At 42.9% G+C, this 14,641-nt stretch overlaps 2 protein-coding genes across 4 annotated transcripts in view; one reads left to right on the forward strand and one right to left on the reverse strand.

The window, feature by feature from the left end:
* Positions 1-14,641, forward strand: part of SLC20A2 (solute carrier family 20 member 2) — a 120,783-nt gene that overhangs the window by 24,358 nt on the left and 81,784 nt on the right. The window lies entirely within an intron of this gene.
* LOC101044362 (protein S100-A10-like) lies at positions 12,705-12,968 on the reverse strand. Its single transcript, XM_039463351.2, has one exon. The coding sequence runs from the start codon at positions 12,966-12,968 to the stop codon at positions 12,705-12,707; it is 264 nt and encodes an 87-aa protein (XP_039319285.2).

The raw sequence follows: 14,641 nt of genomic DNA on the forward strand, positions 1-14,641 counted from the left end.
GGAGTCTGTTGTCCTGTTTTGTGTGCTATATAGAGCACGCTTGATGAATCGTGTTTAAGTCTCTGAACCACAGTTTAAGTGAGATGTTGGCAAATGAGGGAGGCAGGACCAGTGGTAGATAGAGAAAGGAAGTCACGTCAGGAACTGCTGCTAAAGGAGTCTGTTGGATCTGAAGGACAGTATAAAAGAGTGGTAGCAGCCCTTATAGGTGGGGAATAGGAAGACCAGAGGGTGGTATGTGGATCTTCTGTGCTCAATAACTGAATGAATGAGTGGAGATTACAAGGCAAAGGATTTTGACTTGGTCTAAGACAATCTTGTGGTGGTGAGAGCTCTCCAGCAATGGGATACACTGTCCTGGAAAGCAGTGACCACCCAGGTGGGGGAAACCCTCCAAGCCCAGCCACGGATGAGTATTAGCTCCAGACCAGATTCCTGCTGTAAGTGAAAGGTTACACAACAGGACTTCAGAAGTTCTTAACTGGAGCTTTATATTTCTTCTCTCAGATACCTTAATTCTAAAACAGGAAAAAATTCTAGGATAATATCATATTCTCTTTAAAACTACTTTTACGAAAGGAGTGCTTTCGACTCAAAGGCTACGTAATTGTCAGTACAGGCATTTCAGAGGTGCTGAGAATTGAAATAGAACCGATTTTTATCTGAAACTTAAGTGCATAAGTTACTTTACTGTTTCACCTGAAGTAGCTAATCTGGACTTGCAAGATAGTGTCTAAGATTTTATTTTGGTTACTTTAGAGAGGAGAAGAATCACAATTTTCCAAATTATAAAAATGAGTAATAAAGGAAGTGTCACCATTTCCTGCCCTTGCCATGGCTTCAGGAAGCACAGGCACATTGTCTCCACTCAACCAGTTGCCCTGGCTTCTGACTTGCGTAGCAGCGTGTGGTGCTAGTGTCGTGCTGTGTCACGCCCATGGCTTTGCACCCAAGCTTGCATACCAACCTGTGGAACTGCACTGCCAATATTTGCTGAAGTTGGTTGAGACTAAGCTATCCCTTATGATTCTTTGATAATTGAAACGATATAAAAATCCTTGAGGTTGCGGAAATACATAAATATTGTCCAACATTTTTATATAAAACTTTTTTTTTTAACCCTGTATCCTAGAACCCTATTCTAAGACAGGCTAGCAGTCTTAGAACAGTTGGGGGGCCGCAGCCACTTACGACCCCAGGATTTCTACTTTATATAGTGCCAGGGGTGCGGGTTAGAGGTTAGGACGGTAGCCTGGTAGATTCAAATCTGGCTCCAGCACGTAGTGGCTGTGTGACCCTGGTTTCCCAGATCTGTTCTCTCACTTGCAGAAGAAAGATAGTGGTAAACTCTTGCCATTGTGAGTAAGCACTCAGCACAGGGCCGGCACTGGGAGAGAACTCAGAAATAATATGTTCTATTACCGTACCTTCGTCTCTCACCTCTTGATCTCTTTTCTATTTTTTCTGGTTTAACAGATACTATCATCTGTATATCTTGTATTATCTGAACACAGCATGTCTAAAACTCATTTTTTATATCCCCACTCCACCTTGCTCATCCTAAATCTACTCCTGCCCTACCCTCCTGTCACTCCTGTTTAATTCACAGGTGCCATTCATCAGAGGTAGCATGGGGAGAGAGGTTAATACCACCAGCTCTGGAGTCAAAACTGTCTGGGATTCAATTCCTGTTCCACTACTTATCTCCATGTCACCTTGGACAAGCTGATTTAATGTCTGTAAATCTCAGGTTCTTCAACTATGAAGCAGACGTGGTATCAATCTGTCCTGCAGAATTGGGAAAACACAGGGAGATCAATACATATTAAGTGCTTAGTACGGTTCCTGATACTTAGGTGCACAGTACATGATTACTGTGTGTACCTCTCATACTAGCAGTGGTAGTGTTCTCCTTAATACCTCTTCTTCCCCCCACCGGAGTCATCAGTGTTGTGATTATACCTCCAAAGTCTCTCTTTCCTCTTTTCCGTCACTTCCTTTACACCAGGCTTCCCTAAGCTGAATCCATCATTCACAGAGGTTCATCGGCCCCAGAAATTACATGTACATTTTTCGACATATATGCATGTTTCTTAGGGAAAGAGCTTTTTTTTCTTTCTTTTTTTTTTTTTTTTTGAGACAGAGTCTCACTCCATTGCCCAGGCTGGAGTGCAGTGGTATGATCTCGGCTCACTGCACTTTCCGCCTCCTCAATTCAAGCAATTCTCCTGCCTCAGCCTCCCACGTAGGTGGGATTACAGATGCGTACCACCATGCCCGGCTAATTTTGTATTTTTAGTAGAGATGGAGTTTCACCATGTTGGCCGGGCTGGTCTCAAACTCCTGACCTCAAACGATCCATCTGCCTAAGCCTCCCAAAGTGCTGGGATTACAGGCATGAGCCATCACGCCCAGCTGGGAAAGGGCTTTTTAACTCTTATCATTGGCATTCACGTACGTCTCTTGCCTGTTTCCAGTAGGCAATAAACTCACTGACGTTTCTCCCCTAGTCTCTATTTCCAATCTGCTCTTTACAACGTTACCTGGTTAACTATTGTTTTAATGTTTTCCTAATGGTATCCTAAGCTGCCTCAGGGTTGTTGTAGTTCTTACCCCTGACCACAGGTCAGAATTGCTACATGGGACGTTTTTAAAAATTACTGATGCCTGGACCCAACTATTAATAGTAACAAAGGATAGGCCATCAGCATTTTGTTTTAAAGCCTCCCAGGATTTTAATGTGTATCCAGAATTGAGAGCCTCAGAGCTACAGGATAATGGACCACCTCCTAGCGTGGTGCCTGTGGGCCCCAGCAATCTAGCACCAATCTACGTTTGCAACCTAATCTTCTACCTTTCCTCCCATTCATAGCCCATCACTTGGACTCAAATCACATACTTCTTCTTATTCCCAGAACATGCTACTTGGTTTTCTACCCCTGAGCCTTTGTCTGTACTGATTGCTCTTCCTAGAATGCCTTTCACTGTTTCTCTGCCTGGGTATTTTCATCGCAACCCCCACCCCCGCCAAGCCCCAGAGAGAATTGCATCCTTTACTTCCATTACAGAATTTACCTGTATTATAATTATTTATATATCTGTCTTCCAGTGTATACTGAACTCCTGGAAGATAAGATCCTATTCATTTATTTTTCTCAAGCACTTGGCACCAGGTTAGGCAGCTCCCTGAGAGCCTGGCGGATGAATGAACACATGAGAATGCACAACCAGTCAGGAAATCTATGGAGTTGGGGAATGCAAGTCAGTGTGGTGTAGGAGTGGTTAAAAGAAGTGGTCAGCAAAGTTTTACCCTCTTCTATTGCTTTTTCATGCTTTTATGAAAGGAAAGATCAAAATATATGAAGTTTATCTTCTAGGATGAGGAAAGTTAAGACCAGCTTTAAAAATACCCCCAAACATTGACTGTCTGACTATAGCAACATAAAGTCATGTCATATATATCTCCCGAGACTCCAGTGGTTTCTGAATGAGAGGTGGAGAAGCAGCCACTGTGATGGTGGCAGCAGTTAATTCTGCCCAGTGGATTATTCCAGCTGAGTTACTGATATGAAGATGCCCTTATATGGACAATTCTCCAGACATTATATGTTTCTAATTTTGATCTCACCCCTGGCCTTTGTGTTTTAGCTGCTGTCTAATCCTTCTCTTGGCTATTTTTAATACTTTTTTTTTTTCCCTCCATACATCTCAGAATTGTCCAGCATTCTAAAGAATGGCAAGTTATATGTGATTTATTCCTCCTGTTTTTTCAGTGCCTAGGATTAGGTTAAGTGTAAACGTGGTTTTGAGAGACGTTACTTTAGTAAATGATTTCAGAGATACTCTGTGGGATATTGTTTGAGGGGCGTTTTGTGTTATTCGTTCCTAATCTTAATTATTTTTTCCTGAGCACTGACTGCCAGAACACTCTTATGAGAAGAGATGGTGTATTTAAAGCTGATATGAAGAACAGTGGCTACTATTCTGATGTTGTGATTTGGGCTTACATAATTCTGATCTGCTGTATATGAACAACTTGAATGTTCTTTGTTTAACTAGCTGCTTATTAGTTTAATAATTTTAAATAAGAAGGTCAAGAGTTTTCTTTTTTTAAAGTCACAGTGTTGGTTGGAACTTATAAATATGCTGCCCTTTTACATTTCCATCCATCTTATTGAAAAAGCATTTTTTAGGCTGGGCGTGGTGGCTCAGGCCTGTATTCTCAGCAATTTGGGATGCCAAGGCAGGCAGATCACTTGAAGTCAGAGTTCTAGACCAGCCTGGCCAATATGGTGAAACCTCATCTGTACTAAAAATACAAATATTAGCCGAGTGTGCTAGTGTATGCCTATAGTCCCAGCTACTCGAGAGGCTGAGGCAGGAGAATCACTTGAACCCAGAAAGTGAAGGTTACGGTGAGGCAAGATTGTGCCACTGCATTCCAGCCTGGGCATCACAGTGAGACTCCATCTCAAAAAAGAAAGAAAAAGGGTTTGTTTTCTTTTTTTGCCTTAAAGAAATCTGGATCTATCCAGAGCTCTTCCTTTCAACGTGGTTTATATAAAAGTTTCTTAGTTTGGGAAACAGAAGGGATAATTTTCAGTCATTCTTAATGAGCATTTTTAAAAAACGGATCTGAGTCAAAGAAGTGGGAAATGCACCCTGTCCTGGCAATTGGAAAGGCAAGGATATAATGTCAAAAAGAAGAAACCAACTCTTACAATGTAAGCATTAATGTCTAAAATGGATAATTGTCTATTATTTCACAGTCTGCAATCAACCATGGCTATCCCGGTACTGTTTGCCTACTCCCCTTTTGTGAACCATGCCCCTGTATTATAAAGGAACTGGTCTCTGGTGTTTCTCAGAATGGTCTCTTGAATTATTATAATTATTGGGCTATTATAGTTCTGAGAGCTGAGTTGTTGATCCTTCTGTGTTTGGTTTTATGGTTTTTGGTGGGTTTTTGTTTGTTTTTTGCTTATCACAGCTGCTTTGAAAACAAACTATTTTTTTTTTTTTTTAGTACTTTTTAAATGAAAGACTTGGTACCTAAGGATACAGTCCTGTCCGTTTATCAAGAGACCTATTGGAAGTAGCCACCTGCTGGATTCTTACAGTCAAGTACAATTAGATCCTCTTATGAATATTTGTCTCTTAATTTGAGCTTAACTTTGAACTGCTTACCCTAAAAGTGACCACTTCTTAGTTTATCTGTTTGGAAATGGGTCATATCCATTTACAGCAAAACTTTTTTTTTTTTTTTTTTTTTTGAGATCAAGTCTTGTTCTGTCACCAGGCGCCAAGCTGGAGGCTCACTGCAACCTCTGCCTCCCAGGTTCAGGCAATTCTCCTGCCTCAGCCTCCTGAGTAGCTGGGACTACAGGCACATGCCACCATACCCAGCTAATTTTTGTATTTTTTAGTAGAGATGGGGTTTCAGCATTTTGGCCGAGATGGTCTCCATCTCTTGACCTCGTGATCCGCCCGCCGCAGCCTCCCAAAGTGCTGGGATTACAGGCGTGAGCCATGCGCCCAGCCGAAACTTAAAAATTAGAAAACAAATTCTTGATTTCCATGTCTCTTGGAAAATTGGTATCAGGTGTTGACTTCTACCACACTTGCGGGCATCTGCCCTTCAAGCGTATCTTACGGATGCTCAGAGACCTGATAGTGAAAAAACAGGAGCCTTGAGAATAGACTTGAAATTATTAACAGTGAAGCTGGTGGCTCCCGGCTGTCATTTTGAAGGTCCTTTCAGGCATACCCTGCACATTCCCTGTCTGTCTGAAATAGGTAGCAAGGGAACCTAAAACCTCAGAGCCCCAGAGCAGATTTTCTACCTACCATGGCCAGGTAGTTTAACTAGAAATTCTCCTTCATCGTTACTTTATATAGCTTACATATCAAACATATATATTATATTTATATTTTATTTTTAAAAATCCATGTATAAAATTTTTTTTTTCAAAAATCCAAGCCAAGCTCTGTTCTAAGTGATTTATGCGCATCAAGTCATTTTTGCAACAGTCCTAGAAGGTGGATGGATCCCTATCCTCATTTACAGATGGGCAGAGAGAACTCAACAGCTCGCCTACTGTCTCGAAGCTAGCAAGTGATTCAGTTTGATTGAACCCAGGAGTATGGCTCTATTAAAAGACTCCTACAGCCCTATTTTACTCAGAAAGTCTTAAATTTCAAGTGAAAAGTAGGGTAATCTTTACATAAAGACTGTTAAGAGCTCTTGAAACAGACTTGAATGATTGTGAAGCAGTATAGATTGAAATAACAAAAATTAGTATTTGCTACTATGTATCAAAAGACTTGGGCAATCAGTAGCTCCTTGCCTGATACTTAATAGTTTTCCAATTATTGGAGCAAATAAACTGAGAAGTAGATGTTTATGATAAGCAGTTTAGCACAGCTCATTATTTTACTTTCTATCCAATACAGGATTGGCAATAAGGTTTTGTTTGTGATGAGTGAAGTTTACCTTGGTGATACCTATGAAAAAATGGTTTCTAAACAAAGAAATAATATAAGATTGCAGGAAAATGTTACTTATTTCAACATAGCAGAATATTTTCAAGCACTTCTAGTGGGTTTTTTGTTTTTGTTTTTAGTATAATCCAGTAACTATCCTTAGTACTTTCCTTTTAAAAACAGAGGAAACTCAGTTTAACATTCTGTTGATTCAAGTAATGAAACTGCATTTTAAAGTATTTCAGTTTAGATATATAACTACTTCAAGCCAAATTAGTGTGGGATTAGTAAGATGTTTGTTAACCTAACTTTCAAATTACTGTGGCTTTAAAGCTGTTTGACTTTTCCCCCAAATCTTACTGCATTCAGGGTTTCTTGTTTTAGATTAGTTTGGATAGTAATAAATTACAGAAGTGAAAGTTGCACTTGATAAGCCTATGCTTTATTTTTCCATTTGAGGCGCATTCATAAGGTGATATTAGCACTCCTTTGTTTTGAAGCTAGTGGCTGTGTTGTATCTGTCTCTAGTAGTTTCAAGCCTAGCATCTTTTTGTTTTGTTTTGTTGAGACAGCTTCTCGCTCTGTTGCCCAAGCTGGAATGCAGTGGCACAATCGTAGCTCACTGTAGCCTCAAACTCCTGTACTCAAGAGATCCTACCACCTCAGCCTCCCAAGTAGCTGGGACTACAGGTGGGTACTACTGTACCCTGCTAATTCTTTTTATTTTATTTTTTATTTGCAGAGACAAAGTCTCACTATGTTGTCCAGGCTGATTTCAAATTCCTGGGCTCAAACAATCCTATGCCCTTGGCCTACCAAAGTGCTGGGATTATAGGCATGACACTGTGCCTGGCTAAGCCTCGCATCTTGCATCAGCAAGTACAGAATTGCTGCCCCCAAGAGAAAGGAGGAAGCTTCCAGCATCAAGGTAGAGGAAGGATAGCCTGTGTTCTTTTAACTGAGTGGAGGCAGATGTTGGGGTGCATGAAATGTGTCTGACCTTGTGCTCTAGATCTCTGCGAATGCTAGACAATGGAGGAGGAAGGGAAACATTTAAATATATTTAGCATCTTCTACATACCAGGTACTGTGCTTGGTAATAAAGCTGTATTTATATATCTACATTCATACATGCCTATCTATATCTGTGTATCTGTTTGCTGTGTATGCATAAACGTATGTTTATTTAACAAAACATTTACACCAGGTACTATTCTACATACTTTACAAATAAAAACTTATTTAGTCTTAAGAATAACCCCATAAGATGTGTAATTATTATTCCCATTTTAAAAGTGATGAAATCAAGGCACAGTGAGAAAGTAATTGCCCAAGACAACTACAAAGCGATGAAGCTGGCATTTGAACCAGGAACCTTGCTGTAGATGCCACTTTCATTGGATACTTTAGAGCGGAGTTGGAAAAATTAAGTACATTAGTTATCAAAGCAGCTATTACTTGACGGAGCTGGAATCTCAATCCAAGCTGTCCCCTAGACAAACATTGTAGCTTTCCTTTTCTTCATCTTTGCTTGTATGTTACTTCTTTAGTGTTCTTTCTACTCCTGCTGCTGTTGAGAACTTAGGAGTAAACTTCTTTCAAATGCCACTCCCAGGCCAGGTGCAGTGGCTCACAGCTGTAATCCCAGCACTTTAGGAGGCAGAGGCGGACTGATCACCTGAAGTCAGGACTTCAAGACCAGCCTGGCCAACATGGTGAAACCCCGTCTCTACTAAAAGTACAAAAATTACCCGAGCATGGTGGCGGGTGCCTGTAATCACAGCTACTTGGGAGGCTGAAGCAGGAGAATCACTTGAATGCAGGAGGTAGAGCCTGCAGTGAGATGAGATTGTGCTGCTGTACTCCAACCTGGGGTGACAGAGTGAGACTCAGTCTCAAACAAACAAAAACAAATGCCACTCCCTTCAAGATGCCTTTTCAAAAAATGGAGATGGGGTCTTGCTATGGTGCCAGGCTGGTCTTGAACTCCTGGCCTCAAGCAGTTCTCTCACCTCAGCCTCCCAATGTGCTGGGATTACATTATAGGTGTGAGCTACTGCTACTATACCTAGCTGAAGATGCCTTTTCTTTTCTTTCTTTCTTTTTTTTTTTTTTTTTTTTTTTTTGACAGAGTCTTGCTCTCTTGCCCAGGCTGGAGTGCAGTGGCGCAATCTTGGCTCACTGCAGCCTCTGCCTCCCAGTTCAAGCGATTCTCCTGCCTCAGTCTCCCGAGTAGCTGGGAATACAGGCAGGCGCCACCATGCCTGGCTAATCTTTTTGTATTTTTAGTAAAGACTGGGTTTCACAATGTTGACCAGGCTGGTCTCAAACTCCTGACCTCAGGTGATCCCCCCACCTCAGCCTCCCAAAGTGCTGGGATCACAGGCATGTGTCACTGTGCTGGGCCGACCTTTCTTGATTAACACAACTGGAAGCCTCTTCTTTGCTTGTGTTCCTATTGGAATGAACTTTTCACTTTTGGGATGCTTGCTAATTACTCCCTTACATGATAAGCTTATGGACAGTATCATGACTCTTATCACATTATGAGTCTCTTTTTTTTTTTTTTTTTTTTGAGACAGAGTCTTGCTTTGTCACCAAGCTGGAGTGTAGGTAGCAGTGCAATCTTGGCTCTCTCTAACCTCTCCCTCCTGGGTTCAAATGATTCCCCTGCCTCAGCCTCCCAAGTAGCTGGGATTACAGGCGCTCACTACCACGCCTGGCTAATTTTTTGTATTTTAGTAGAGATGGGGGTTTTACCATGTTTGCCAGGCCGGTCTTTATCTCCTGACCTCTTGATCCACCTGCCTCAGCCTCCCAGAGTGCTGGGATTACAGGCATGAACCACTGCACCTAGCCTTTTTTTTTTTTTGAGATGGAGTCTTGCTCTGTCACCCAGGCTGGAGTACAGTGGTGCCATCTTGGCTCACTGCAGCCTCTGCCTCCTGGTTTCAAGTGATTTTCCTGCTTCCCTCCCCAGTAGCTAGGACTACAGACACCTGCCACCATACCCAGCTAATTTTTTGTATTTTTAGTAGAGATGGGATTTCACCATGTTAGCCAGGATGGTCTCGATCTCCTGACCTCTTGATCTGCCTGCCTTGGCCTCCCAAAGTGCTGGGATTATAGGCGTAAGCCACCACACCTGGCCTATGAGCCTCTTAAGGGCAGAACTGTCATTGACACCACTTTCTGCTGTGGTCATGGGCATCCTGCCATTCATACAAATCTTGCAAATGCTTGGGAGTTAGTTTCCTGATGGTGCTTTAACCATCAGTTTGTTAAATCAATGGTTGTTCTGAATGTAGAGCAGTATGAAAGCCCCAAGAGAATTCCAATATAATTTTAAATATTAACTATGTTAAAATAAGTATTCAAACAACAGCAGTCATAGTGGTGCCTTTACTCTCACAATCCTGATAAAAACTATGTAATAAGATTATGCTGAATTAGCTGCTTATCAAGGTTTTTTTGAAGAACTGTCTTGAAGAGTTTGCTTCTATGTATCTATCTTTTTTGTTTTTTAGCTGAAAAAGATAACAATTTCTTCTTTGTAGAGTTAGAGCTCTCTGTTGGTATGTATGTGAGTTGAATCTGTTTGAGAATTGTGAAGACTGCATTGCTGTAGATCACACTGGAGTAACCCTCCTGAGCATGCAGCCTTTTTCAGGGATGTGTGTTAGTCAGCTTGTGCTCCATAACAAACCACCTGATACTAGTGGCTCAAAAAAAAAACAAAAAACAAAAAAAAACACAAACATTTCTTTCTGTACCTCACAGTTCTGTAGGGCACTGGCATCGTTCTGGCTTGAGTGAGCCTGGCTGGTTTTTGCAGTTAGCTGGCAGCTGGCTGGGCTGTGTGGTTTAGGATGGTCTGACCCACCCATCAGGTGCTCCATGGGCTGACCTGTGGCAGGGACTCAGCAGTGATGGCGCGTCCCCACTCCATGTGGTCTTCTGCAATCGGCCAGGCAGGGCAGGGCATTTTGAAGTTGCAAGAGAGGGAGAGCCCCCACGTGCCGGGGCTCAGCGTTATGTTTGCTGTTATCCTGCTGGCCAAGCCCAGAGTGCAGGAAGGGACTCCTTAGGGTAAGGACGGAATAGGGGACTTTACAGCAGTGATCTGCCCAGACACGCGATTTGCCTGTGTTCTTCAGTCAGTGTCCGTAAATCCTGTGCTAACCTCTGTCTGGGGACGTGAGGCCATATCATGGAGAAAATTAAACAGGCTGGCACAGCTACAGAGTTTTCCAAAGGAATTTACAGACCCTAGTTTTCCTGAAATACTTAACAACCATTTGAAGTTCCTTTCAACATTTTATTTTTTGAAGAAGCTTCATGCTGTAAAAACAGGGAGCCTTTAATCCACACTCAGTAAATATCCCAAATTGATCTTCAGCAAGTACACACTGGTGCTAGACCTGCTGTGGGCATAATGGCTCCAGTCATTTATTGAGACTCTTGTGTGCCTGTGCCATATACATCTCACTTCCTTCCAATACCGACCCTTGATGTCAGCATCATTATCCCCATTTTACAGACTAGGAAGCCGAGTCAGAGGTCAGCTGACTTGTTTGAGGTCAGACAGCTAGTAGGTGGTGGGCTGCATTTTGAACCCAGGTCTTTCTGAGTCCACAGCTACAATCCAAAGAATTCCTAACGTGGGGCAGGCACAGCAGCTCTTGCCTGTTATCCCAGTGCTTTGGGAGGCCAAGGCAGGTGGACTGCTTAAGAGACCAGCCTGGTCAACATGGCGAAACCCTGTCTCGACTAAAAATACAAAAATCAGCGAGGCGTGGTGGTAGGCGCCTGTAATCCCAGCTATTCAAGAGGTGGAGGTTGCGGTGAGCCAAGATCACACTGTGACAGAGTGAGACTTTGTCTCTAAATAAATAAATAAATAAAATACAGAGAATTCTTAATGAGTTGATAGGGTTTTTTTCTTCCATGTTCATTGTTTGATGGCTTTTTTTCTTTGAGATAAAGTCTTACTCTGTCACCCAGGCTGGAGTGCTGGCATGATCTCAGCTCACTGCGACCTCTGCCTCCCAGGTTCAATTGATTCTCATGCCTCAGCCTCCCAAGTAGCTGGGACTACAGGTGCGTGCCACCATGCCTGACTAGTTTTTTTTTGTAGAGACAGAGTTTCACCATGTTAGCCAGGCTGATCTTGAATTCCTGACCTCAAGTGATCCTCCTGCCTCCACCTTAAGTAGCTGGAGCAAATAGCTAGGTTCCATTTGATGATAAATAGCTCAGAATAGAAACTTCACAGCTATTTCCAGATGTCACTTTAAAATATTTTAGAATACCGGATTTCTCCATGAACTATCCAAACTAAAATTCACAGTCTTGAGTTATTCCAGGACATAGATTTAAAATTTAATCAGAAAATAACCTTCATTTAGGAAATGAGGGACCAGGCATGGTGGCTCCACACTTGTAATCCCAGCACTTTGGGAGGCTGAGGCGGGTAGATTGCTTGAGCCCAGGAGCTTGAGACTGGCCAGGGTGACATAGCAAAACACCATCTCTACAAAAAATATAAAAATTAACCAGTTGTGGTGGTGCATGCCCCAGCTACTTGGGAGGCTAAGGTGGGAGGATCCCTTGAGCCTGGGAGATGGAGATTGCAGTGAGCTGAGATTGTGCCACCGCACTCCAGCCTAGGTGACACAGCGAGATATCATCTCAAAAAAAAAAAAGAAAAGGAAATACACTGTATCCCACTGTGTGGCACCCCTTCCTCCTCTCCCCACTGCAGCCATAGCACATTGCACATAAACTGCGTCTTCATACTTATCCAGGTATTGCATCTGCCTGGATGAGTCTGTTCCTGTCGCTAAATGTGAACTCCTTGGACACAGACAGCTTGTCTTTCATCTCTGTATCTGTCCCCAGCACCTGGCATAGTAATTGGAACATGCCAATTTGTATCATATGATTTTATTTATTTATTCAGAACTGAAAAAGAACTTTATTTATTGAGGGCAAGGAGATGCAAACAATATAAAAATCAAAAGCCTGTCTGGCATTTAACTTTTCTTTCTCTGCTCGTCAAATGGGAGTTAGATTTTATGTGTACACTTGCTAAGTGTCCTGATCTGCTCATGGGGGAAGCTGTGGGGCGGATTCCTGAAGCGACCCTTTAGGACAGCTCTTATGAGGGCCTGGGGAATTGCTCGTTTCTGCCTACTTCTTTCCCTTCTGCTTTATGTGTACTACGAAATAGTCTTGTGTGCAATGGTGAAGCCCGCAATTAGGGAAAAGAAGCTCTGGAAGCCCACTTTGCCATCTCTGCACTGCTCCGGGTCCTTCATTATGTTGTTCACGGCCAGAGGGTCTTTTTGATTTTCCAAAAATCCAGGGAACCCCTTTTCCATGAGTAATCTCAGGTCCTCCTTTGTTAAGTAGCCTTTATTCCCAGCAAATTTGTGAAATGTAAACATCACAATTTCCATGGCATGTTCCATTCGAGATGGCATTTTGGTGTGGTCTGTTGAAGCCTTGGCAGAGGTGTGGTGGACGCTGGGCTAGCTAGACGCGGGGCAGCCAAGCGAGCGCGGCGGACTGTGCGCCCTCCTTAGTACGTGCGGCGGGTGCGCTATTTATTTATGTATTTATTTACTGAGATGGAGTCTTCCTCTGTTGCCCAGACTGGAGTACAATGGTATCGTCTCGGCTCACTGCAACCTCCACCTCCCGGGTGTAAGCAGTTCTCCTGCCTCAACCTCCTGAGCAGCTGGGCTTACAAACACATGCCACCATGCCGGCTAATTTTTTGTCTTTTTAGTAGAGACGGTTTTCACCATGTTGGACAGGCTGGTCGCAAGCTCCTGACTTCGAGATCCACCCCCTTCGGCCTCCCAAAGAGCTGGAGCTGGTGTGAGCCTCCATGCCCAGCCTATTATATGATTTTATAACTAAAATTTCAAGTCTAGCAATGCAATTCTTCTTCTTTCTTTTTGGTTTATTTTTCTTCCTTTTAGTCCTTTCTTCCCCCCCACCACCACCGTTTTTTTTTTTTTTTTGAGACGGAGTTTCCCTCTTGTTACCCAGGCTGGAGTGCAATGGCACGATCTCGGCTCACCGCAACCTCCGCCTCCTGGGTTCAGGCAATTCTCCTGCCTCAGCCTCCTGAGTAGCTGGGATTACAGGCACGTGCCACCATGCCCAGCTAATTTTCTGTATTTTTAGTAGAGACGGGGTTTCACCATGTTGACCAGGATGGTCTCGATCTGTTGACCTCGTGATCCACCCGCCTCGGCCTCCCAAAGTGCTGGGATTACAGGCGTGAGCTACCGCGCCCGGTCCCCCTTTTCTTTATCTGTCTCAGTTCCTTCCTCTTCTGTAGCTCTCCATTTCTCCCAGCATCTGCTGCTTGTCTATTCTCCTGGCTCTTAACCTTTTTGAGACACAGACTCCTTTAATAAAGTGATGAAGAAAGTTATCTCCCCAGAAGAATACACACAGAAAACACAGTCTATTTTGCTATTATTTCAGAGGTTAAGAATGTCAAGAAACCAGGCACAGTGGTTCATGCCTGTGATCTCAGCACTTTGGGAGGCTGAGGCAGAAGAATCACTTGAGCCCAGGAGTTCAAGACTGGCCTGGGTAACATGGTGAGACCCTGTCTCTACAAAAAATTTTAAAAATTAGCCAGGTGTGCTGGCACATGCCTGTAGTCCCAGCTACTCAGGAGGCTGAGGTGGGAGGGTTGCTTGAGCTAAGGAGGTCGAGGCTGCAGTCAGCCGTGATTGTGCAACTGCACTCCAGCCTGGGGTGACAGAGTGAGACCTAAAACAAAAAAAGAATGCCAAGTGTCTAAACTTTTAGCTCCTTGAGGATAAAAACTAGGCTTTTTTCATCCTCTATGCCCAGTGTCTTAGTTGATGTTTATTGAGTGTATATGAGTGTGCACATGCTCACAAACATATTAATATATGTTGTAGAAAAGCTGTTGTCAGGAAGGTATTTGTACACTCAGGCTTTCCACTCTGATAGTCACCAGGCACATGTGGGTCCTGAGCACTTGAAATGTGGATTGTCCAGATAGGAATGTACTAATTGTCAAATAGGCACAGGCTTGGGGCAGTACAAACAAAAGAATGTAAGATATCCCACTAATAGTTTTTATGATTATTACACATTAAAATGA

The sequence above is a fragment of the Saimiri boliviensis genome, chromosome 13, assembly GCF_048565385.1.
Source record: "Saimiri boliviensis isolate mSaiBol1 chromosome 13, mSaiBol1.pri, whole genome shotgun sequence".
Taxonomy (NCBI): domain Eukaryota; kingdom Metazoa; phylum Chordata; class Mammalia; order Primates; family Cebidae; genus Saimiri; species Saimiri boliviensis.

Excerpts from the sequence above, each read along its gene's own strand:
- LOC101044362 (XM_039463351.2), bottom strand. The coding sequence starts at position 12,968 with ATGCCATCTCGAATGGAACATGCCATGGAAATTGTGATGTTTACATTT.